The sequence below is a fragment of the Amblyraja radiata genome, chromosome 17 (assembly GCF_010909765.2).
Source record: "Amblyraja radiata isolate CabotCenter1 chromosome 17, sAmbRad1.1.pri, whole genome shotgun sequence".
NCBI lineage: Eukaryota > Metazoa > Chordata > Chondrichthyes > Rajiformes > Rajidae > Amblyraja > Amblyraja radiata.
The window spans coordinates 3,425,898-3,452,745 of NC_045972.1; the positions used below are offsets into that span (position 1 = coordinate 3,425,898).

General features: G+C 43.3%; 1 protein-coding gene across 1 annotated transcript in view; it reads right to left on the bottom strand.

Moving 5' to 3' along the window:
- The window catches only part of zcchc14 (zinc finger CCHC-type containing 14), a 134,858-nt gene that overhangs the window by 86,675 nt on the left and 21,335 nt on the right, over positions 1-26,848 (bottom strand). Inside the window, exons 2-3 of the mRNA XM_033035633.1 lie at positions 20,256-20,367; positions 11,407-11,480 (exon numbers count right to left, since the gene is read on the bottom strand). Of these exons, the coding sequence (XP_032891524.1) occupies positions 11,407-11,480; positions 20,256-20,367 (186 nt within the window). The remainder of the gene's footprint in view (positions 1-11,406; positions 11,481-20,255; positions 20,368-26,848) is intronic.

Sequence of the window (26,848 nt, forward strand, 5' to 3'; positions counted from 1 at the left end):
GGACAGCTGGATGATGTCCTCAGAGTCAAAGGTAGGAGTTACAGAGAAGTGGTCATGCCTGATACAGGCAGAAAGTAGATGGGTGACCATCAGGAAAGAGACTAGAGAGTGCAACAATCCCCTGTGGCCATGCCCCACGACAACAGGTCTTTGGATACTGTTGGAGAGGATAACTGGAGAGGGGAGAGCAGTAGTGGTGAGGTTTGTGGCATCCAGCCTGGATCTGAGGCATTGCAAGGGGGGTGAAGACAGTCAGAGCCATAGATTGGAGATTTGTTAGAGAAGGGGTCAGACAGGGGATTCTAGAATAGTGTGTTGCCTCCCTCCCATGGAGACAGGGTTCTGGCTATCTCTGAGCAGCCGCAGAATATTCTCAAGGGGAAGGGGGAGCGGCCGGAAGTCATTGTGCACGTTGGCAGATAGAACATTGATAGGAAAAGGAATGAGGTCCTACAGAGTGAATACAGAGAGCTAGGCAAATAGTTAAAAAGTAGAACCTCGAGGATAATAATTTACAGATTGCGCCTGGAGCCACTTCCTAGTGACGTCCTAGTGAAAAGGAAGATAGGACAGGTGAATTTGTGGCTGAAGAGTTGGTCCAAGGGGCAGGGATTCTGATTATTCGACCATTGGCACCTCTTCTGGGGCAGAGGTGACCTATACAAGAGGGACGGCTTGCACCTGAACTGGAGGGGAACCTAGGTGGGTAGGTTTGAGACTCCTACTCAGGAAGGTTTAAACTAGATTGGCACAAGATGGGATCCAATGCAGGACTGAGGCAGGTAAGAGTAAGTTGGTAGGGAAGGTGATGAAAGCAAGTTTAGTAGACAGGATAGGCAGGAGCGTGGCATGAATGTTGGTTTAAGATGCATTCATTTCAATGCGATAGGCCTGACGAGTAAGGTGGATGAACGAAGAGCATTAATAGGTGCGTGTGACTGGGACATTATAGCCATTACAGAAACCTTGCTAAGGGACAGGATTGGCAGCTTACTATGCCAGGGTACAGATGCTACAGGCAAGACAAAGGCGGGGGTAAAGAAGGAGGCTGAGTTGTTTTAAGGAGCATGTCATGGCAGTAGTCCGAGATGACATTACTGATTGTATGTCAAGTGAGGCTATATGGGTGGAGCTCCCAAAAAGTCAACGGAAATTAGAAGAGCAAATATGCTGGAAGATTGCAGGCAGCTGCACAACTGATAGTGTTGTCATAGTAGGGGATTTTAACTTTCTTAATATAGACTGGAATTGCCATAGTGCTAAAGGCTTAGACAGGGTGGAATTTGTCAGATGTGTTCAGGAAAGTTTCCATAGGCAATATGTAGAGTGTCCTACAAGGGAGAGGGCAAAGCTTTACCTACTCTTAGGAAATTGGGAAGGGCAAGTGATTGTAATGTCAGTGGGACTAGCCTTTTGGGACTAGCGACCACAGTTCTATAAGCTTTAAAATAGTTATGGATAGAGACAGGGCAGGCTCACGTTAAAATTCTGAATTGGGAAAAGGCCAACCTTGATGGTATTTGGCAGGAACTTGCTAAAGTGGAGTAGGCTGTTTATAGGCAAAGGGATGTCTGGAAAGTCAGATGGTTTTAAAAGAGGTAGAGTTCAAGGCGTGCATGTTCCAGTTAGACTTAAGGGCAAGGCAGCTGAAAGTAAGGAAGCTTGGATGACAGAGAAATTGAGGCTCTGGTCAGGAAAAAGGAGGCCTGCATCCGGTGTAGGCAGCTGGGATCAAGTGTATCTCTGGGGGAGTTTAGGAGACTGTGGAGCATACATGAGAAGGAAATCAGGAGAGCAAAAAGTGGCAAGAGATAGCTCTGGCAGATAATATTCAGGAAAATCCGAAGTAATTTTATAAATACGTTAACGGAAAGAGGGTAACTAGGGAGAAAATAGTACCTGTCAGAAATCAAAGAGGTCCTCTGAGTGTGGAGCCGCAGGAGATGGGCAAGGTCCTCAATGAGTATTTCCCCACTGTTTTTACCATGGAGAAAAATATAAAGGCTAGGGAGCTTGCGATAGTTAATGGAGATGTCTTGAGGACAGTGTGTATTATGGTCAAGGAGGTACTGGACGGCCTAGGGCACATGATGTTAGATAACACTTCCAGACTTGATCAGGTATATCCAAGAATACTGTGGGAAGGCAGAAAATAAATTGCGGGAGCCCTGGCTGAGATATATAAATCATCGTTAGACACAGGCGAGGTACCGGACGACTGGGAGGCGGCTAATGTTGTGTCTCTATTTAGGAAGAGCTGCAAGGAATAGCATACCAGTGAGCCTAACATTAGGTGTCTTGCAAATTTGATTGAGGTTTTTCAAGAGATAACCAAAAAGGTTGACGAGGGCAAAACCATGGACCATGTCTATATGGACCTCAGCAAACTCTTTGAGAATGTTCCACCTGGTAGGCTGGTCAGGAAGCTTAGGAATCTGGAGCCATGGGATCCAGGAAGAGCTACCAAATTTGATACTCTGAAATTCTGCTCCATGGAAGGAAGCAGAGGGTGTTTTTTTGGACTGGAAGTCTGTCACGGGCGGTGTGCCTCTGGAATTAGTACTGGGCCCATGGCTATTTTTGGTTTGTATCAACAATTTGGATGAGAATGTACAAGGCATGATTAGTAACTTTGCAGATGCACTAATGTGGGTGGTATCAAAAATTATAGTTGCCATTTGATCAGCTGGGCAAGTGGGCTGAGGAATGGCTGATGGAGTTCAATGCAGATACTGTAAGTGCGAAGTGTCGCATTTTGGGAAATCAAAGGGCAGGGCCTTCACAGTGCTCAAATACAAATGGTATTGTAGTTCCATGAAAGTGGAGTCACAGTTAGATAGGGTGGTTAAAAAGGCTTTTGGGACATCATCATCATCATCGGCAGTCACTCGAAACGAGTATGACTGTCCTCTTATGGAGGACGCCTGTGTGTGGGGAGACTGGTGCACAGACAGCCACCCCATGGTCCTTGACAGATCTGGGTCAATATCCAGTGACATGGAGTCCAAGACGTCCGGGGACCCTTCTCTGTTGCAGCCTTCATCTGCCTTCCCAACCGTTGTGACGCTCCACTATGGTCAGCCATCATCCTCCGCCTGTTCCACCGTTGAGGTCTTGGTTGGATTGCTCTTTGTCAGAAACCTCCCCCTCGACCTCATCGCCATGGGGGGCCCTACCAGGAGCATAGCTCCAGACGGCATCGCTCTCAGGATCTCAGGACCACACCAGCTTCTCCACCACGACAAAGTGACAATTAACTGCCGATTTTGGTACATTACCCTTCATCAGCCAAGGTATTGAGTATAGAGGTTGTAACATTGGTGAGGCCACATTTGGAGGACTGTGTTCAGTTGTGGTTAACCTGCTATAGGAAGGATGTCATTAAGCTGGAAAAAGCGCAGAGAAGATTCACGAGGATGTTGACAATACTTGAGGGGCTGAGCTATATGGAGAGGTTGAGGAATTACTTTATTCCTTGGAGCACAGGAGGCGAAGGAGTGATCTTATAGAGGCCTATAAAATCATAAGGGGAACAGATAGGGTAAATAAATAGGGTGTAATACAGTCCTTTACCCAGGGTAGGGGAACCAAAAAAAAGCAGACATATGTTTAAAGTGAGAGAGACAAGATAGGAACCTGAGGGACAACATTTTCACTATGGAACGAGCTGCCAGAGGCAATAGTTGAGGCAGAAACTATAACAGCATTTAAAAGATACTTGGACAGGTACTTAGATATAAAATGTTTAGAGGGATATGGGCTAAACGCGGGCAACACTATGGCCCAAACTGAACACAATATTCCAAATATGGCCTCACCAAAGCGTTGCACAACTGTAATATAACATACCAACGTTTATACTCAATACGCTGACTGATGATGGCCGATGTACTGAAAGCCTCTTGACCACCATATCTACCTATAGTGCCACTTTCTGGGAACTCTGTACCTGTACTGCTCGCTAACACTCTCCAGGAACCTGGTTATTTACTGTGAATGTCCTGACCTGGTTTGACTTCTCAAAATCCAACACCTCATACTTAATCTGCATTAAACTCCATTTGCCATTACCCAGTCCACTTGCCCAGCTGATCAAGATCCTGATGTGACTTTTAGAATGATCTTCTCTGTCTACAAATCCACCCATTTTATTGTCATCTGCCCACCTACTAAACATGCCTTATACATTCTCATCCAAATTGTTGATACAAGCCATGAACAATGGGTCCCTGAAGCTCACCACTAGTCACAGGCCTCCAGTCTGTAAAACAGCTAACCACCATTATCATCTGCTTCCTTCCATGATGCCGATTATCTCTCCTGTCAGCTAACTCTCCCTGGAACCCATGTGATGCCACCGTTCGGAGCAGCCTATCATGCAGAACTTACTCAAATGCCCTGCTGAAGTCCATGTAAGGCTTTGCCCTCGTAAACCTTTTTGGTTACTTCTTTGATGAAAGATTCATAACACACAATCTTCCAATCTCCCAAAACCATGCTGACTATCCTCAATCAGTTTATTGTCTACCACTGAAATTAGGCTCACTGATTTATCATTCCTAGGCTTTTCCCTGCAGCCCTTTTTAAATAGAGGCATAAAATTATCCACCGTCTTGTCATCTGGCACTTCACTCGTGTCTAATATGTCTCAGCCAGGGTTCCTGCAATATCTTTTCTCGCTTCCCCTGTGTTCTCAGATACTTTTGATTAGGCTAGCGAGATTTATTTGGCTTCATATGCTTTAGGACATCCAGCACCTTCTTGACCACCACCTCCACCATCCAGCATCGTAATACAGACTGTCCTCAAGACTTCAGTCATAGAGTGACACAGCGTCCAAGCCTAAGCAACCTCTCCAATGGGTGACCCGAAACATCACCCATTCCTGCTCTCCAGAGATGCTACCTGTCCCGCTGAGTTAAAACAGCTTTTTGTATCTATCTTCTATATCATCTTGCCATCTATGTTCTTATCAAAATCATTGATGTAGATGACAAGCAGTAACGGGCCCAGCAATGAACCCTAATCACACCACTAATCACAGGCCTCCAGTCCGAGAAGCAACCTTCCACCATCACGCTCTGCTTCCTTACATGAAGCCAATTTTCTATCCATTCAGTTATCTCCTTGGATCTAAGGCGATCTAACCTTCCTGAGCAGCCTACCATGCAGATCCTTGTCGAATGCTTTGCTGAAGTCTATATATATACACAACATCTACAGCTCTGCCCTCATCAACCTATTTGGTCATGTCTTCAAAAAACGCAATCAGATTTGTGAGACACGACCTCCCACGTACAAAATCATACTGACTATCGCTAATCAGCCCTTGCCCATTAAAATGCATGTATATCCTACCTCACAGTATACTCTCCAGTAACTTTCCAACAACAGATGTTAAGCTCACTGGCCTATAGTTCCTAGCATTTTCCCTGCAGCCCTTCCTGAATAGAGGCACAACATTTGTCACCCTCCAGTCTTCTGGTACCACTCCTATATTTAAAGATGACTCGTAAATTTCAAACAGGGCTCCCGCAATTCTCTCTCTAGTTTCCCACAATGTCCTCGGATATATCTGAGCAGGCCCTGGAGATTTATCTACCTTCGTACACGATAGTGCGTTCAGCGCCTCTGACCGTAACACTGACTGCTCTCAAGACGCTGCCATTGACTGCCCCAAGTTTCTCTGTTCTCCTGTCTTTCTCCTCAGTAAATACAGAGGAGAAATATTCATTGAGGACCTTGCCCATCTCCTGTGGCTCCACACAGAGGTGACCGCTTTGATTCCCACTCCCTCTCTCTAACCCTTTTCCCCCTTATGTATTTATAAAATCTCTTTGGATTGTGCCTAATATTATCCGCCAGAGCTTTCTCCTGGCCCCTTTTTGCTCTTCTGATTTCCTTGTTTAGTTTGCTCCTTAGTTCCCAAAACTCCTCCACGGATGCACTTGATCCCAGCTGCCTATTCCTCTCCCATGCATCCTACTTATTCTTGACCAATGCCTCAATTTCCCTCGTCAGCCAAGCTTCCTTATGTTTGCCTGCCTTGCCTTCACTCGATCAGGGATGTGCATCTCCTGAGCTTTTGTCAGCACACTTTTAAAAACATCCCACTTGGCTGATGTTCCTTTCCCCTCAAATAACCTGTTCCAATCAACTTGAGTGAGACCTTCTCCCATACCCTCGATGTTTGCCCTACCTCAATTTAGCATTTTAACCTACAGGCCACCTCTCTCTCTCCCTATGATTAAAAATTAAATAAAACCTGAAATACATGCTCAGAATTGTGAATAATTGGGAAAAAGATAGAAAACCTATTGCCTCTACCTTTCCTGAGTTTCATTTTCTTCTCCTAACTCTTACAACCACTTTTCAATCAGTTCCAGTCATATGGTTTACTGAGTATCCTTTGCTAATGTTATGCATTTTCCAGGCTCTTTTCTGTCTTGAGGTTATATTGCTATTTTTCCCAATTGGTGTTGCACAAAGCAGGTAAAATCTAAACTGCAGTTGTCATGATAACTGACACATCAGGTACCTACTGAACATGAAAATTTGGTTAACATTCAGGAAAGCAAAACTAACAGGTTCACTACATGGTTGAAGGAAAGAGTTATTTCAGCATTTTGGGATATTTGTCGCTGATAATTAGATTTTCGGTTGGACCAAGGCTGCACACATGACGTGACGTTTTGGGAATCTTATGTCAGCGAGTTGTGGAACGTGTTGCATATATAAATCTTATAGAGCAGTACAGCATAGCACCAGGCTGTTCAGCCCACAATGTCTGTGCCTAACATGGTGCCAAGACCAACTCATATCTGCCTGCGCATAATTTATATCCATGCACATTCATGTGCCCATCTAAAAGTTTCTTAAATGTCACCATCATATATGCCTCCACCACCACTCCTGGCAGTGCTTTCCAGGCACCCACTACCCTCTGTGTAAAATAACTTGCCTTGTATATCTCCTTTAAACTGTCCTTCTCACCTTAAAGCTATGCCCTCTAGTAATTAGTATTTCCATCCTTTATCTAACATCTTTCAGGTCTCCTCTCAACCTCCAGCGTTCCAGAGAACATAATCCAAGTCTGTCCAATATCTCCCTGGAGCTCAATCCTTCTACTCCAGGCATCATTCCTATACACCTTCTCTGTAAACCTTTCCAAAGCATCCACATCCTTCCTGTATTGCGGTAATAGAACTATCTGTTCTATGTCACCTGTAACTGAGCATTTTTACAGCACTTGCTCATGGGGTAAAGGCAGCAAAAGGCCAGAACCAAATGGCTTAAATGCAAGGATTTTAAAGGACGTGGCTGCAGATATAATGGGTTGGCATTTCTCAGAACTCTTTCAGGGAGGGTTTCAGAAGGTTGCAAAACGACTAAAGTGACTCGCTTGTTCAAAAAAAGGAGGAAAAATAAAAGGCTGGGAACTATACGCCAGTTAATTTAATGCCCACTGTCGGCTACTCAAGAACAAAAGAAAATAAGAGAGGAAGGCCACAAGCCTGCCCCTACTTTTATTACGATCATGGCTAGTCTTGGCCTCAACTCCTCTTCCATAGCATCTCTACATACTCCTCAGTTCCTCAATCTATCAACATTTTTGAGGCAGAAATATAATAGATACTTGATTGGTATGGGTGTCAGAAGTTTTGGGGAGAATGTGGTTGAAAGGGGAAGATAAATCAGCCATGATTGAATGGCGGAGTTGACTTTTGATGGGCCGAATGGCCTAATTCTGCTCCTATCACTTAAGAACTAAACAGCAAGAACCTTTTCCCCAGGATGGAAATATTAAATACTAGACGGTATAGCTTTAAGGCGAGAGAAACAAAGTTTAAAGTAGATGTGTAGGGCAAGTTTTTCTACACAGTGGGTGGTGTGTCTGGAACATGCTTCCGGGGTTGGTAGTGGAGGCAGACGCGATAGTGGTATTGAAGAGACATGTGGCTAGCCACGTGGATTTGTAGAGAATTTAAGGATATGAAACAAGAGCAGGCACATAAGATTTGGTCTTGGCCTCATATTCAGCGCAGACATTGCGGCCTGTTCCTGTGCTGTGATATATCTCTCCATCACCTATATATCTCATGTTTCCCTTTCCCATAACTCTCAGTCTGAAGATGGGTTTTGACCCGAAACGTCACCTATTCTTTTTCTCCAGAGATATTGTCTGAGCCGCTGAGTTACTCCAGCCTGTACTGTTCCATGTTTTATGCTCTCTGGGACCTTGCTTGTGACAAGAGAGGATACAAAGATCTTCGTCATGGATGCTGCAATATCCTCTTTTGCCACTCTCAATAACCTGGGATAGATCCCACCAGCCCTGTAGATGTATCCATCTTAATACTTTTCAAGAGACCCAATCCAACTTCTTTCTTGATCTCAAACTGCCTTTGCATGTCAATATTCTTCACATATCTAACTGACCTCCATGTCCTTCTCCTTGGTGAATACAGATACAAGGTACTCATTTAATACTTCACCTACATTCTCTAACTCAAAACATAAATTCTCTTCTTCATCTTTGATAGAAGGTATTCTGCCTTCTCCTAGTTACTCTTTTGTTTTTAATGTATGTGTAAAAAGTCTTGGGATTGTGTTTAATCCGTCTGACCAATGATATTTCATAGCCCCTTTTGGCACTTAAAATTGTATGCACGAGTTCCTTCCTTTTAGGAACATAGATAGGAGAGAATATCTAAAATGGGCCTCCTCCATAAATTGGAGCAGCACCTCATATTTCGCTTGGGTAGTTTACACCCCAGCGGTATGAACATTGACTGCTCCAATTTTAGGTAGTCCCTGTTTTCTCCTTCTTTCCCAGCTCTCCCACAGGCCACTGTCTCCGCCTCTTTCTTTCTTCTCCCCCCCCCCCCCCCACATCAGTCTGAAGAAGGGTCTCGACCTATTTCCTTCGTTCCATAGATGCAGCCTCACCCGCTGAGTTTCTCCAGGATTTTTGCTACCATCTAAAATGGATAGTCGCTGCACAAGACATTTTCAGTGGGCCAAAAGACCTTGTTTCCATGAAATCTCTGCAGATAGCAGGACAAGACAGATAGCTAAAGTCATTAAGAAGATGTATGGAATGTATTAGTTGAGGGAAGCCCAAGAAAACGGTGGACTTTTACTATAGTTGATGCCACATCATACAAACACAAGCCCCACATGATCTACTTTATAAAGTATCAATGTCACTTTAGAAAGTTTTAAATAGAATAGTTCACCTCATTGTCTGATATCTGCAAAACATTTCATTTAAAACAACTGTTGGTTATAATCACCTCTTACAGGCAAGATAGCAGTCCTCTTCAGTCTATATGATTCTGTGGCTAAGAGACAAGGTTGCAGGGCACCAGTTTTGCAAGAAGCAGAACAAGGAGACTTGTTGATCCATTGTTTCAGCCTCTCTTCCAACCTTGACACCATCCTTTCTCTTGTCCAGTCCCTAACCAGTTTCATACTCCTTGGTCCCAACTAGCTCAACTTTACCATGGACGTACAATCCCATTTTACATCAGGCCGATCTGGGCCAGCCAGTTCCCTTATATCTATACACTCAGCTGAACTCACCCTCATATTAAACAACTTCTTTTTCAACTCTCATCACTTTCTTCAAATCAAAGACATAGTGATGGGAAGTTGCATGGCATAAGCGATATGTCATCTCTTGTAGTCTGTTTCAGCCCTAGTCAACTTGAGTTGTCCCTCAGCACTTTTTCTAGTATATCAACAACTGTATTATTTCACTCGTACAGAACTTGAAAATGTCATTACTTTCCTATCAATTTCCACGCTGCCCACATCTTCACATGGTCCATCTCTGACTCTTCCTTTCTGAGCCTCTCAAATCCATCTAGGTGGAGAGTAGAGCCATATGCATTCATTGCAAGTGGACACACTCCCACAGCTATTTTGACTATACTTCCTCCCATTCTGCTTCCTGGAAATTTCATTTTCATATTTGCTCTGATTTCCACACAGGTGGCTTTGCACATTTTCCTTCTACCCGAACCATAGTGGACAAAGCCTTTAACTACAACTCATCTATGGCTCCTACCAAAGTATCGCGCACCAACCACCAACCTGGACACACTGCAGCAGAGCCACTGTCGTGCCGCTGCCGATCGGAACGCCTGTTGATGTTTAGTAGAGAGTAGAGTGTTTAATTTGTTCATGATATATGTATTTTTATTTCTATTTATTTTTTACTGCACACTGAATGGACACTGGTTGAGCAACGTTTTTTTGTTTCCTCTGGGTATGTGAGTACTCAGGAAAATGACAATAAATATATACTATACTATACTATACCGCTGGTTTCACCCCTTCTCTTCTACAGGGCTAATCCTGAGTTTTCAGTGCATATTACTTTAATTCTCAATCCCACTCCTATTCCGACGTGTTTTTCTGAGACTTCCTCCACTGCCATAATGAGATCCAATGTAAACCAGAGGAACACCATTTTCTCTCCTATCTCGGAACCTTCTGGGATTAACATCAAATGTTTAAACTTCAGGTAAAATGCTCTCTCATTGTTTCCCATTAATATGCTTATGTCCCTTTCTCATCATGTTTCCATGACCCGCCTTCACAATAGAATGTATTCATACTCCTTAATGGTCCCATGGGAGGAGGCTGTGGACGAGGCCTATGAAAGGAAAAAGCTTTGATATTTAAACCTTGCAGTAGAGGCAGAGGAGAGAGGTTGGAGTGTAAGGGTGTGTCCAGTGGAGGTGGGGTGCAGGGACTTTGTAGCCAGTTCGACCGCAAGGCTCCTGAGGGAAGTAGGAGTCAAAGGGCAGGCACAAAGAAGGGCAATAAAATAACTTGCCAATGCCGCCGAACGGAGCAGTCACTGGCTGTGGCTGAAGAGTAAATATGCTGCCTGGGCTGCCACGTGACCATCTAGAGGCTAACAATAAGACACACACCCAGGTCTGATCACCCTGCGGTGGGCCTGCCTCGACTGAGGGTGTCTTGTGATAAAAGGCCGAAACACCCAATGATGTTGAGGTGCACAACTGAAGATGTGTCTGATTGTTAGCAAATTCACCTAGTGGTCATCCCCAAGAATGTCAATTGTAGTGAAATCTTAGGGATTATAACACCCAGTCCTACTAATCAAGCTTGATCTGCCTTAACCTATATCTATATAGATTTTTTTCCTACACCTCACTCCTCCCTCAAGATCTCGTTTATGAAAATTGTAAACCATCCCCTCCTCTCCTAGTTCTCAGTAAAGATCTCTTTCCATAGATGTTGCTTGACTGCCCGAGTTCTTTCAGCCTTTTCTGTTTTTGTTTCAGATTCCAGCATCTGCAGTTTTACTTGTTTTCTAAGAAATTATTTTTGTTTTCATACATTACAGAAGAAAATCATAGAATTCTTTACCTCAAAGGAATAGTCAGCAGTTTTCTCATTCTTCTTATGCTGCAATCCTTTCAGATCTATCCTCTCAATGTTTACTGAAAATAAGTGAGACAATACTTGAGAAACATTCTTTGTTACAGATAACACAGCACGATTACATTAATGAAACTTTGGAACAGTAATAAGTATTCAACAGTTAGTAAATTTGCACATAGACAGAGACACCTTGCCGTACAAGTCCATAGGTTTCTAAAGGTGGCAGCACAAGTATATAAGGTAGTGAAGCAGGCACACAGTTTGCTGGTCTTCATTAGCTAGGGCATAGAATGTAATAGAACGGACGTCATTGTACAATTTTATGACACTGAGTAAAATACAAACTCCTGGAAGAAGTCAGCGTGTCAAGCAGTGTTTGTGTACAGCTAACATTTCAAGTTGGGACCCTTCTTCAGACTAATAGTGTAGTGGAGAAATAACAGGTAGAAAGTGAAGGGAAGGGGTGTGGCAGGAGCTGGCAAGAGACAGGTGAATCTAGATAAAGAGGGATTAATTGACAGATGAATCAGGTAGGGAGGTAGGGTGGAGATAGCAACCGAGTCTGGATGTTGTAAGGGGAGAAGACAAAAGGGAGCAAATTGTGGAATCTGATAAGAAAGAAAAGGGAGAATGAAATGCAGAACCAGAGGGAGGTATGGTAAGAAGTGGGGAACAGAGAGAGGGGCGGAAAACAATGTGGGTCAAAGGGACCATTCCTGTGCTTACTGGTCTGTTTTATGTTCTCCAGAGATGCTGCCTGACCCACTGAGTTACTTCAACACTTTGTGTCTTTGTTTTTAAACCAGCATCTGCAGTTCCTTGTTTCTCTAGATTTACTAGGAGGTTATCAGGGATGGGACATTTCAGTTATAAGGAGGCACTGAATAAGTTGGTTTGTTTCCTTTGGAGAGGCGGAGGCTAAGATAGAGGGGCATGATAGGAGGGGCATGATAGGATGGATATTGCAAAACTTTTCCTTATAAAGGAGATATCTAAAACCAGAGATTGTATATTTAAGGGCAGGGATGAGGGTTCAGGATAAATAAAAAAACAAAATACAAGTGAAATCATAGCATTTTGATTGCTAAAGTTAATTTACTGGAAAGCTGGATTTCTTCTTGCCATTGACCACAATGTTTTGCTGAACAACCCCTGCTGAAATTCCAAGCATTTGTAAGTGAGAACTGGACAGAAAATGTATATTTTATTTTCCTTTAGGGTCTCTAAAACACATCCACCCCTTCTGGTGTCTGAGCATCAGGTCTAAGCTTTCCAATAAAACCAGAGGGAGCATCAGGCATGCATCCATTGTAACAAGTTTCTAATGTAACAGCGGTCTCACTTGATTAGTAATTAGGTATGAGCCGGGGGAATATTCAGATAGCCTCTGTATTTTACAGGGAGAAAATATGGCTGGCTAGTGAATAACCAATTGTTGACAAAGTATGGAACATGTTACTAATTTTCACTTTGCAGGTCATAAAGAAGGCAGTGAATGAGAGAACCTTTGTTTATGGGTACATCTGGTACCAGAAATATATCACTCCTGCAAGCAAGTTCATCCCTGACCACTTGCAGGCCGCCGGGACTGACGCTGCTAGCTCCAACTGTTGTGCCTTGAGTGACTCTCTCGGGTCTGCTACACACCCGGTGCTTCCAAATACGTACCATATTACCAACACCACCAGGACCTACTACCCTACCCCCACCACCGGAGTCAGGCCCGACAGTGGTGTTCAAGAAGCGTTTAGATAGGCACATGGAAATGCAGGAGCTAGAGGGATATGATCATGTACAGCAGGCAGATGAGATCAGTTTAACTTGGCATCATGTTCAGCACAAACATTGTGGGTTAAAGGACCTGTACCTGTGTTGTATTGTTCTATGTTATATGTTCTATGTATAACACCACCCTGAATACCCACCTCCCCTTGAGCCCCCGTCCTGCCTTCATGGTACCCCTCGCCACTCCCCCAGACTCTGGGGCTAAACCAAGGACCAAACCCTGTCGGGTTTTCACCATCCCCTCCGACCACCCCCTCTCCCATGCCAAATGTACTGTTCTCGGTAGAGGGCTAAGGTTTTATCCCAACACCCACACCTCAAGGAGATTCAAGCCCATCATGATGTTGAGCTCTTCTTCCGTCACCTCTGCCTCTGGGTTTATTCCTCTGGCAAGGAGTCCTCATCTCCGAGTGACTACACCTTATCCCATCTCTAACATTCCCCCTCCTCATGTACTCCCCCTGCTGGCCTTCGATCCTCTCTGGACATTTTTATTTTCAGTGGAGTGCAGGTCAAGACATCAACCGTCTTGAATTTTCCACTGACCTTATCCACTCCAATCTCACCCCCTCTGATTGTGCTGCCCTCCGTTCTTATACCTACCTCTTGGCCATGACCCCACTGACAAACACCAGACCACCATCTCCCAGACCATCACTAATCTCATCAGCTTTGGCAATCTCCCCTCCACAGCCACAAAAGTTATAGGTTCCCTACCCCTTACTGCCCATTTCCATCTCCTTCCCAAAATCCACAAGCAGGACTGCACTGGCAGACTCATTGTTTTTTGTCTGCTCTGCCCCACCAAATGCATATCCAAATATGGAGAAGTGACAATGGGGAAAATAAAGAAATAGCATATGAATTGAGTATGTTTTTTGACATCAGACATTTCAAAAAGCCTTTGATAAGCTGCAGCAAAGGTTGCAAAGGAAGATGAGAGCCCATGGTATCAGAGGGCAGATACTAGCATGGATGGCAGTGGCAATAAAGATGGAGTGGCAATAAAAATGTCACTATAGTGAATATGTTTGCTGACGACACCAAAATTGGAGGAGTTGCAGACAGTGAGGAAGGCTGTTAGAAGATACTGTGGGATATAGACCAGCTGCAGAAATGGGCGGAGAAATGGCAGATGGAGTTTAATTCTAGCAAGTGTGAGTTGTTGCACTTTGGGAAGTTGAATATAAGGGGAAAGTATACAGATAATTGCAAGACCCTTAACAGCATAGAGGGAGTTCAAGTTCATTGCACTGAAGGTGGCAGCACAAGTAGATAGGGTGGTAAAGACGACATATGGTATGCTAGCCATCATTGCTCGGGGCATCGAGCATGAGACAGGAAGTCACGATGCAGCGCTATAGGACTTTGGTTAGGGAAAATCTGGAGTATTGCATGCAGTTTTGGGCACCCCATTATAGGATAGATATGGAAGCTTCAGAGAGGGTGCAGAGGACGTTTACTAGAATGTTGTCTGGATAAGAGGGTATTAGCTACAGGGAGAGGATGGATGGACTGATTATTTTCTCTGGCGGTGTTGGACATTGAGGGGAGAGTTGATAGGGTAAAAAAGAGAGGCATAGATAGGATCGACAGTCAGAATTTTTCCCCCAGGAAATGTCCAACACTAGACACATAGCTACAAGATGAGAGAGTGAAGTTTAAAGGAGATGTGCGGGGCAAGATTTCTTTTTAACGCAGAGGGTAGCAGGGGCTAGAATGGCATTGCCGGGGTGGTGGAGGAGGCAGATACGATAGTGGCATTTAAGTGACTTTAAGATGCATGGAAGTGCATGGAATAGAGGAATATGGATCATGTGCAGGCAGATGAGTTTAGTTTAGCTAGGCATCATGTTTGGCACATGATTAATGGACTGTGCAGACTGCTCAGATAAGGGGAACAGTGGTGGCATCTGATTTTAAGTCAATGTTTCATGGCACACTGATCTGATGATCTTATTTCAATTCTGTTCTCCCGACCTGCAATACCTATTCATAAAAAGCTATCCCTTTTATCTACCAAGGGAATTCACTTCTACCTTCTTATCAACAATGTATAAACCACCTCAAACCAACTGCAAGGCGGTACTGGATGAATTATACTCAGTCATCAACTCTCTTGAGACAACAAACCTAATGCCCTGTTCATCACTGTCACGACTTCAATCAAGCTAGATTCTGAAATGTACTTCACAAATACCACCTGCATGTCTCCTGCCCCATGTGAGTTGTCAACACTCTCGATCACTGCAAACACCGATTTTATTGGATTAGAAGATACAGCATATAATACAATAATATTAAAGTTCTAATCTTGAGAATATCACACTTTTGAATGTTAAAGGCACTCAGTGTTTATTACTATTTCCGTCACAACGGTCAATTTTGTAATTAGCTACATTTCAAGAGAATTTATTGTCATGTGTCCCGGATAGGACAATGAAATTCTTGCTTTGCTTCAGCACAACAGAATATCGTCGGCATGAATACAGAACAGATCAATGTGTCCATATACCATTATATAAATATATACACACATGAATAAATAAACAGATAAAGTGCAAATAAACAGATAATGGGCTATTAATGTTCAGAGTTTCGTTTGAGTTGAGTTCAAGATGTGCAGTGAAATGAAAAGTTGCAATGCTCGAGGACTTTGTGCAAAAAGACAAACAAACAACTAAACAAACTATAAACACAATCATAAACACACACATATTCTTTTACGTATTAAATATTGGAAGGAAAAACGTTCAGTAGAGTTAGTCCCTGGTGAGATTTACAGTCCGAATGGCCTCTGGGAAGAAACTCCTTCTCAACCTCTCCGTTCTCACAGCATGGCAACGGAGGCGTTTGCCTGACCGTAGCAGCTGGAACAGTCCGTTGCATGGGTGGAAGGGGTCTCCCATAATTTTATTGGCTCTGGAGTTGCACCTCCTGATGTATAGTTCCTGCAGGGGGGCGAGTGAAGTTCCCATAGTGCATTCGGCCGAACGCACTACTCTCTGCAGTCTTCTTGTCCTGGGCAGAGCAATTCCCAAACCAGATGGTAATATTTCCGGACAAGATGCTTTCCACAGCCGCTGCGTAGAAGCACTGGAGGATCCTCGGAGACACTCTGAATTTCCTCAATTGCCTGAGGTGGTAAAGGCGCTGCCTTGCCTTACTCACGAGTGCTGCGGCGTGTGATGTCCATGTCATATCCTCAGAGATGTGGACTCCCAGATATTTAAAACAGCTCACCCTATCCACAGGATCCCCATTTATCCTCAATGGTGTGTACGTCCTTGGATGATGTGCCCTCCTAAAGTCCACGATCAGCTCCTTCGTTTTTTTTGATGTTCAAGAGGAGGGAAGGGATTTGACCAAGGGGGATAGTATGGAGTCAAGGTATGTGGAGATGAGTTCGGTGGGGCACGAACAAGCAGAGACAATGGGTCTGCCGGGAGAGCCGGGTTTGTGGATTTTGGGGAGAAGGTAAAAACGGGCCGTGCGGGGCTGGGGAACGATGAGGTTGGAAGCTTGGTCGGGCAGGGCGTGGGAATTGATGAAGTCAGTGATGGTGCTAGATATGGTGGCCTGGTGCTCGTCAGTGGGGTCATGGTCCAAGGGTAAGTAGGAGGAGGTGTCCGAGAGTTGGCGCGTGGCCTCAGCTTTGTAGAGATGTGTGTACAGGGTCCTTGATGATGCTGCCAGCCTTTTTGATTAACTAACTAATTATATGCTTTAATTTAAGGTCATCCAAGTAAGATGTTTCATATTTGTTTCAGAATGCTTCAATATATAATAACTGAAAATTTCATTCAGTTCTCTTGATTTTTAAGAAAGTTATGGACTTTTGACTGCTTTTGTGTTAAGTCATTGGAAAAGCAATAGGGAACAAGATGCTAATTTCCAAGTTTGTAAATGACCATAACCGTTTAAATACTGAAGATATGAAAGTGAATTAGGTATCAAATTAAAGTTATTTTTATGCTTTATCTGATGGGATAAATTACAGACTTGATTTTTTAAATCTCAAAATGTTGTAACATTCCTATTTATCCCTCCTTTGTTTGCTCATGTTCTGTCCCCGAATCCTACATTTCCCTTTTATTCCGTGCCTCTCCCACCCCCTCCCACTCATATCCTTCCCTCCAACTTTACATTTCCCCTTTCTGTCCAGGGCCTCCACCATTGTCAGTGAGGCCCAGCGCAAATTGGAAGAACAGTGCCTCATATTTCGCTTGGGTAGCTTACACCCCAGCGATATGAACATTGGCTTCTCGAACCTCAAATAGCCCTTGCTTTCCCTCTCTCTCCACCCCCTCTCCCTACCCAGTTCTCCCACCAGTCTCACTGTCTCCAACTGCATTCTATCTCTGTCCTGCCCCCTCCCCTGACATCAGTCGGAAGAAGGGTCTCGACCCGAAACGTCACCCATTCCTTCTCTCCAGAGATGCTGCCTGTCCCGCTGAGTTACTCCAGCATTGTGTTTACATTTCACCATCTCTTCTCGCCTTATTTCCTCTCCTTGCCCTATTGTCCTATCACCTCTAGGCTTTGTCACTTAATCCACCCATCTGCTAATCACACACCCCCCTCCCATCATCTGTATCCACCTATCACTTTCCAGTTTTTGTCCCACCCTCACCCATCTTTTCCAACTTTTTCTCGCCAACTGCAATCAGTTAGGGCCATGACCCGAAATATTCTCTGCCCATTCCCTGTACAGATGCTGCCTGACCCACGGAATTGCTCATGCACTTTATTTTTTGCTCAGGATTGCAGCATTTAGTTATTTGTGTACCCACCCACACATATCCCATTTACCAGCACTTGGTCCATAGCCTTATAAATCTGGGCAATTCCAGTGCTTGGAGTCATACAGCACTGAAACAGACTCTTCAGTCCAACCTGCCTGTGCTGACCACAATGCCCCATCTACAATAGTCCCACCTGCCTGTGATTGGTAGATATCCCTCTAAACCTTTCCTAAAACAACACACAATATATCGGAGCATCCAGAACTGTGCGACATATAGCTGAATGAGCAGAACTGTGCCATCTCAATGCCATCTCAAAAACTACAAATTACATATTTACCAACTTTGACTTGCAATATCACAACTTGGTGCCAGAAATGTAGCTATTCTAGCGTACTACTTTAGGGCGGTACAGTGACGCAGTGGTAGAGTTGCTGCCTTAGAGCACCAGAGACCCCGTTGATCCTGATGCTGGGTGCTGTCTCTACAGAGTTTGTACGTTCTCCCTGTGACCGTGTGGGTTTTTTCCTGGTGCTCTGGTTTCCTTCCACATTACAAAGATGTATGTCTATGTCTACGTCTATGTGCAGGTTTGTAGGTTAATATGCTTCTGCAAAAATTGTGCAGGTAATCTCTGGTTAATCGGGACTCGGTGGGCCGAATGGACTGTTTGCATGACATATCTGTAAACTAAACTAAACTAATGTCTCAGTGTAATCTACTATACCTATTCTTGTACTTAAGTATGATTTTGCCTCTACATAGTGGGATATTTTACTAAAATGTGTGCGAAAAATGTGATATTTTACTAAAATGTGTGCTAATTTCACTGTACCTAGGTACATGTGATAATAAAGTACCATTGAATTGAATAAAACCAGTGGAAGTGAGTCATGCTCAAGCCCAAACGACTGCCTAAGAAGAGGAGAGTGATACTGGAGAGGTCTGAGGGTAGCAGGAGAATATATAGGAGAAAACTGAGGAATTAAGCCTGTCAGTGAGAAGGACAGCTCAGGGCAACTCGAGATATAAAAAATAATAGGGTAGTTATTGTTAATATTTTGGCCATTGATACATTTCTCAAACCTAACACAAAGCAAGTTCTCATATTCCAAAATAACGGCTTGTATACAAAGAAATTAATTAATTACTTCCAATTCACAAACAGTATACATGAAGATGAGTGTACTTTCAAAAAGATTATAACAATCACTTCACATCTATAACTTAATAAATAGCCTTATATAAACAAGTCAAGACCTGCAGCAAGAACTAATAACAAGCTGACCATTTCAGTACTACAGCAGCTTTGGACAAATTTAAGATCAAATTAAAAAAGAAAAAAGTCAACTGAGCTTCTCTTTAAGAGTTTCTTTGTTTTGTTTTCAAGTAAACAGAAGCTCAATGTTCTTTCGAAGAAGTAGATATCTGATCTTTATCATTTACATTCTTACAGAATTACATAATCATCTTACAGATGTAGTGGCATTTTGAGAGAGAGAGAGAGAGAGGGTGTGTGTGTGTGTGTGCGTGCGTGCGCGCGCGCGCGGCATTTTGCCTTTGCAACGCATCTCCTCGAAAACCAGACGCAAAAACGCAGAGATTTTTACAATTTCGGTAGGGATTTATCTTATGAGTTCAGAAATCCACTCCTTAGTCAATTATTTCCCCAGATTTTGAATAAAATTGATCACAAAACTCACTGTTTAAAAAATATAATCGCCGCTTGAGCTGCTGACGTCACAATGCCCACATTCCCACCAATCGAGGCCCAGGCGCCTCCAGGCGCCGCCCCCCCCCCCCCCCGCCGCTGTGGACTAAAGCCCCGCGCCCAGCCAAAGTACGCTTGAGCCACGTCTCCCGCAGCTGGACTTCCACTTCCACCCCCCCCCCCCCCCCTCCGGTTCTCAAAATGCTCTGTACAAAGGGGCAGAAATGCCACTTAATTGTCATTCTATTTTTGCCAGTAGTATGGATGATATTTATTATTTGGATATGGAAGATGTGCAAATTAATTCTTCATTACCACAACATTTACATCATATTTTACTGAGTAGATCAGGAGAATGCACTTTGCAATGTTCCTTGGCGACACAAGAGAGTGCACATGCTGATATATGGAGCAAAAAACTGATTACGCTACCCGGCAGGTCAAGCAGCACATTAATTTTCTTTTTTGATACCTTAATTTCATTAATCCATTTGAAAACATTTAATTTACATACATTTCTGTCCAATATATATCAATTATCTAGATTAGGATTCCAACTGGCACAGGTAAGATTTTAGCACATTGCAACTTACATTTTGAATGCTTGACTGAAGACCGTTTTGGGGAGGATTCGTCACAGGAATGTGCTGATCTCTGCAATGCATTCTGTAAACAGTGCACACCACTTTCAGCTCTGTGTACTGTCTTTAAAAAGAAAAACAATTATGTTTCCTTAAAACCTGAAGAAACATTTTCTGATCACATAATCATATTGAAAAATGGAATTAAGATTTCATGTCTTCAAAACAAAGTCTACAGAAAGTCATAAGAAAAAGCTCAACATGTATAATTGAACAAAAACAAATAATGATTACGATTTCAGAAGAACACAAGAAAATGGGAGCAGAAGTAGGTCGTAGGTCCTTCAAGCCAGGTCTGCAATTAATATGATCCTGACAAATGCTACCTCAAATCCTTTTCTGTGCCTTTTCACCATACCCTTTATTACTCAAGCTGTCAAATATTTATCCACCTACACTTTAGATATTTTGAGTGATCTAAGCATTAGAAAAGGCAAGGACTGATTAGTGGCATTCAGCATGGATTTCTGCATAGGAAATCGCATTCAACGAATGTAACTGATCTTTTTTTTTGAAAAGGCGACAAAGAGAATTGATTGGCGGCAGGGCAGTGGATATTGTCAACGTGGACTTTAGCAAGGTTTTTCCATAAGGAAAATGTTGAAAAATGTCCCGTGGACATGTTGAAAAATGTCCCGTGGACATGTTGAAAAATGTCCACGAGCCCCGAGTACCGACGAGTGGCCATTACCGTAAATCTGCGAGTTCGAATCAAGGCAAACTCAGGAGAGCTCTTGGAATGAACTCGTACCGTGGGACAGGGATTTAACTATTCCTAGTGTTTTTTATCAGGGACTGGATTGTTTTTATTTATGTGTGAAATGTTTAAGTTTTATGTGTGATGCACTGGTATTCCCTGGGAAATGTCTTCTCATTTTGCACTGTACAACTGCTGCTTTGCAAGATGACAATAAAGGTTGATTTGGTTTGATTTGGTAGGATAACCCTCTTATCCCAGGAATTAGTCTGGTGAATCTTCCTTGGACTGCATCCAATGTTACTGCATCCAAATGTTACTATATAATGCAGCACCCACACCCTATACTATTGCATGAAAGTCAAAATGCTGTTTGCCTTTTTAAATACTTGTTGTTCATGCACCACAGCACTTATGTGCCTGTCCCACTTAGGCGATTTTTTGGGTGACTACAGGCGACCTCCGCAAAATTTTCAACATGTTGAAAAATTTTCACCAACAGTGGCGACAATTTTTGCTGTTTTTAGGTTGTCGTAGGTGAATTCCATTAAAATTAGTCCCTGGCAGTCGCCTAAGTGGGACAGACAGGCCCATTAGACTCCTCTGTACTTCAACTATTTGCAGATTTCTCTTACCAAAGTGCATGACCTCCCATTTTTCCACATTCAACTCGATTTGCCCGTTTTTTTGACCAGTCAATCAATCTGTCTATATTGCAGTTTCCTTATCGCAACATGCCCTTCCACTATTTCTGTATCGTTGACAAACTTACAAACCCTACACACAGTTCTGTCCTCTGGGTCATTAATTTAAACTGATCCCCAAAGTACTCCACTGGACAGGAGACATAAGTGACTGCAGATGCAGGAATATTGAGCAAAAATGTAAACTGCTGGAGAAACTCGGCAGGTTAGGTAGCATCTGTCACGGGAAACGGAAGGCACTGTTTGGGATTGGGATCTTTTTTCGGAGTGAAGGAGTAGAGAGAGGTAGCTCCCCTCTGGTAGAGGCAAGGTAGGGCAAGAGCTAGCAAGTGATAGGTGGATTCAGATGATGAGGCATTCATTGGCAGATGTCAGGTGGGGGAGAGATGAGTGGAGATAGTCCCAAGGCTAAAAGTGATACACAATGAAGAAAAAAAGTGCAGATGGTGGAATAGCATATGGAAGAATGGTGGGGAGTGAAATGTAGTGCCAGAAGGGTGGTGGGTGGAAGCGAGCAAAGTTACTGCCTATTTTAATTTTTATATATCTCTTCCTTAATTCTATCCTTCCCTCCCATTCTTTAGTCTGCTCATTATACATAATTTATAGTCAGTTTATACTTTTGTGTTTTATACTTCCTACTCTATATCTGCATATCTTATTGAAGAATAATTATTCTATTTGACTGAAGAGCCTGGCTCTTTCCTATGTGTAGGAAATAATAAAGACTTTATGGGTAATGTCCGCATTATCATTGTGGTTTATTATACCATCTATAGCTATGGTACACCTGAGACCAAGCATTGTTTTACTATTGTCCTTCCATAATCCATTATATTAGTTTACATATTTAGAGGAAAAAATATATAGATAAGCCTAACCAGGATCACCACTGTAAATTATTATTGAAAAAGCAGAAATACCTTTGAGAAAGTGCAGATAATGTTATAAACATTTTAGGAAAGATTACATTTCTGTGGTAGCCTTTTTATAATCCCGGATAATGAGTGTTATGTTGCTATCTGACCATGAAGTCGATCAATTTAAGCTAGACAATATCCTTGTCCACTCTGCATACAAAAATGGGCTATTGAATAATTATTAGGAAAAGGGACATATTTTATCACTCTTAAGGACCTGTCCCACTTACGTGTCCTTGGCACGCAATTTACGCGATCTCATGGTCACGTTGAGCCGAAACAGTCGACCGAAGTTCGGGTGCGATTACATGCGTACGCACAGTCGTCTGGAGCGCGTGACGTCATTTGAAGATGCACACAAAGCTGGAGTAACTCAGCGTGACCCGCAGCATCTCTGGAGAGAGGGAATGGGTGATGTTTCGTGTCGAGACTCTTCTTCAGTCAGAAAAGAAGGGTCTTGACCCGAAACGTCACCCATTGCTTCTCTCCAGAGATGCTGCCAGTCCCGCTGAGTTACTCCAGCATTTTGTGTCTATCTTCAATTGTCTTGGCCCCGCTCTGGGAGTAGATGTGGGGGCGGATCCGGACCGCAACGGCCGTGAGCCCCAGGCAGAGTTCAGCGATCGTTTGCCTGCTTCTGCAGCTGTTGAAGGCGAGACGTAGCGTCGCGCCAGGGTCTTGGGCCTGTCCCACTTTGGCCGTCAGTTACGCGACAGGCCGTTGGTGCACGAAGATTTTGTTCACTGCAAGAATTTCGGAGCCCCGCGCGATGTCTGGACTGGCCCCGCACAACTCCATACCCCTCTGCGCTTCTAAGTGGGACCGGCCCCGCGCAGCCATGCGGTGCCCGTACACGTGACTGCGTTTGGCGGGAAGAGAACGTCATCAGTTTAGGGGTGTGTCCTACAACAACAGCAGAAACTTCGCTCGAGATCACGTGTCAACAATCTCACTCAACAGCAGCAACAATGACTTTATGTTAGAGTGTACCAAACTCACATGTATACCAAACCTAGAATGTCTTAATAAAAACCACGTTTATACACGACGTTTGGATTCTCTACAACATGATCCATATCCCTCCATTGCCTAAGAAAAGTTATTTATTATACCCATTTGCCAGACAAATGGGAGGATGTTTTTTTAATAAGTTAAGGATCTTACTTGCATTAAGATGGAGAGTGACACGTTCTGCATTGAGATGGACACGGTTCATTCAGAGACTAGGGTCCTGAACTTAAAGAAAGGAGACTTTGATGGTATGAGACGGGAACTGGCTAGGATAGACTGGCAAATGATAATTAAAGGGCTGACGGTGGAGATGGAATGGCAAAGATGTCTGGCGTAAAAAAAAATGGGGAAGGCGGCTCAACCATGGCTAATGAGGAAAATTATGGATATTGTTAAATCCAAGGACGGAGGAATATAAATAGGCCAGAGGAAGCAGCAAACCAGAGGACTGGGAGAAATTTAGAACTCAGAGGAGGACAAAGGGGTTACTTAAGAGGGGGAAAAATAGAGCATGAAAGAAAGCTTACGAGGAATATAAAGATTGACTTTAAAAGCTTCTTTAGATATGTGAAGAGGAAAAGATTAGTCAGAAACAGATGAATTTATAATGGGAAACGAGGAAATGGAAGTACTTTGGTTCTGTCTTCACTAAGGAAGACACAAACAATCTCCCGGAAATACTAGGGGACTGAGGATCTAGTGGGAGGGAGGAACTGAAGGGAATCCACATTAGTCAGGAAATTGTGTTAGTTAAACTGTTGTGACTGAATGCAGATACATCCCTAGGGCCTGATGGTCTGCATTCCAGAGTACTCAAGGAGGTGGCCTTAGAAATTGTAGATGCATTGGTGATCATTTTCCAATGTTCCATAGACTCTGGATCAGTTCCTGTGGACTGGAGGGTAGCCAATGTAACCCCAGGAGGGAGAGAGAAAAAGGGGAATTATAGACCAGTTAGTCTTACATCAGTAGTGGGGAAGATGGTTGAGTTGATTATTAGAGATGTAATAGCAGCGCATTTGGAAAGCAGTGACAGGATCGGTCAAAGTCAGCATGGATTTATGAAAGGGAAATCATGCTTGACTAATCTTCTGGAATTTTTTGAGGATGTAACAAGTAGAATGGATAAGGGAGAGCCAGTGGATGTGGTGTATCTGGACTTACAAAAAGCCTTTGACAAGGTCCCACACAAGAGATTAGTTTGCAAAATTACAGCAAATGGTATTGGGGGTAGGGTACTGACATGGATAGAAAACTGGTTGGCAGACAGGAAGCAAAGAGTAGGAATTAATGGGTCCTTTTCAGAATGGCAGGCAGTGACTAGTGGGGTGCTGCAAGGCTCAGTGCTGGGACCCCAGCTATTTACAATATATATTAACAATTTAGTCGAGGGAATTAAATGTAACATCTCCAAGTTTGCGAATGACACAAAGCTGGATGGCAGTGTGAGCTGCGAGGAGGATGCTATGAGGCTGCAAGGTGACGGATAGGTTGGGTGAGTGGGCAGATGCAGTATAATATGGATAAATGTGAGGTTATCCACTTTTGGTGGCAAGAACAAGGCAGATTATTATCTGAATGGTGTCAGATTAGGAGAAGGGGAGGTGCAACAAGACCTGGGTGTCCTTGTATATCAGTCACTGAAAGCTAATGGTAATTTGGCCATCATTGTGAGAGGATTTGATTATAGGAGAAAGGAGGTCCTACTGCAGTTGTACAGGGCCCTGGTGAGACCACACCTGGAGTATTGTGTGCAGTTTCGGTCTCGTAATTTGAGGAAGGACATTCTTGCTATTGAGGGAGTGCACCTTAGGTTCACCACGTTAATTCCCAGATTGGCAGGACTGACATACGATGAAAAAAATGGGTTGACTGGGCTTGTATTCACTGGAATTTAGAAGGATGAGAGGGTCTTATGGAAACATATACAATTATTAAGGGAATGGACAAGCTAGATGCAGGAAAAATGTTCCAGATATTGGGAGAGTCCAGAACCAGGGGGTCACAGTTTAAGAATAAGCGAAAGCAGATTAACACCCAGAAAGTTGTGAATCTGTGGAATTCTCTGCCTCAGAAGGAAGTGGAGGCCAATTCACTGGAGGTTTTCAAGAAAGAGTTAGATTTAGCTCTTAGGGCTAATGGAATCAAGGGATATGAGGAAAAAAATTGAATGGCGGTGCTGGCTCGAAGGGCTGAATGGCCTACTCCTGTACCTATTTTCTAGGTTTCTATGGAACAGAAAGCTGTTTTGTTGCATGCTATCCAGTCAGAAGAAAGACTATACATGATTACAATCAAGCCGTCCACAGTGTACAGATACAGAATAAAAGGAATAAGGTTTAGTGCAAGATAATGTCCAGTAAAGTCCGATTAAAGATGTGTCTGAGAGTCTCCATTGAGGTAGATGGTAGGTCAGGCTCGCTCTCTAGTTGATGATAGAATGGTTCAGTTACCTGATAACAGCTTGGAAGAAACTGTCCCAGAAACTAGAGGTATGCATTTTCACACTTCTATACCTCTTGCCTGATAGGAAAGAGAAGATGAGGGAGTGTCCGGAGTGAGACCTATCCCTGATTATGCTGCTGGCCTTGCCGACGCAGCGTTTATGCAACATTGTTATGCTACAAAATGATTTGGATGAGACATTAGGAGATTTATTGCAACTACATTTCTGCCAATACCACATCTTCATGCTCATTGAAGGCACTGATCATTGTCCGGGAGATAGTTGTTCATGAATGGACCAAGAGCTTTAACAATATTCAGACGTATAGCAGAGAAGTTGAAGACATTTTGAAAAAAAATGGAGTTGGCGGAAAAGAGCCTGAAATTAAGGACTGAATGCAAATATCATGATAATGCCATAATTAGCATTATATCACCGGTATTAATATTTACACAATTATTGATTGTAATGGTTTTGATCCTTCACTTTGGTACAATATAAAGCAACATAATGTTGAAAATGCAGATATTAATCAAGCAGGTAGGAAGAAAGATAAATAGGCAGCAATTACTTCCACAAGGTTTATAAATGGTGTTATCTAATATGGTTTACTTGGGTGTGGTCAAAAGCAATGAGGGGGAATTTGATGCAGGAAATTATAAGTACATTGGACAACTTTATAATATACTAGACCAAGTGCAGACCCGTTGGGTCTGTTCCCCCAACGTGCGGTTGTGGGGGGGGGAGGGGATGGAGGGGAGGGGGGA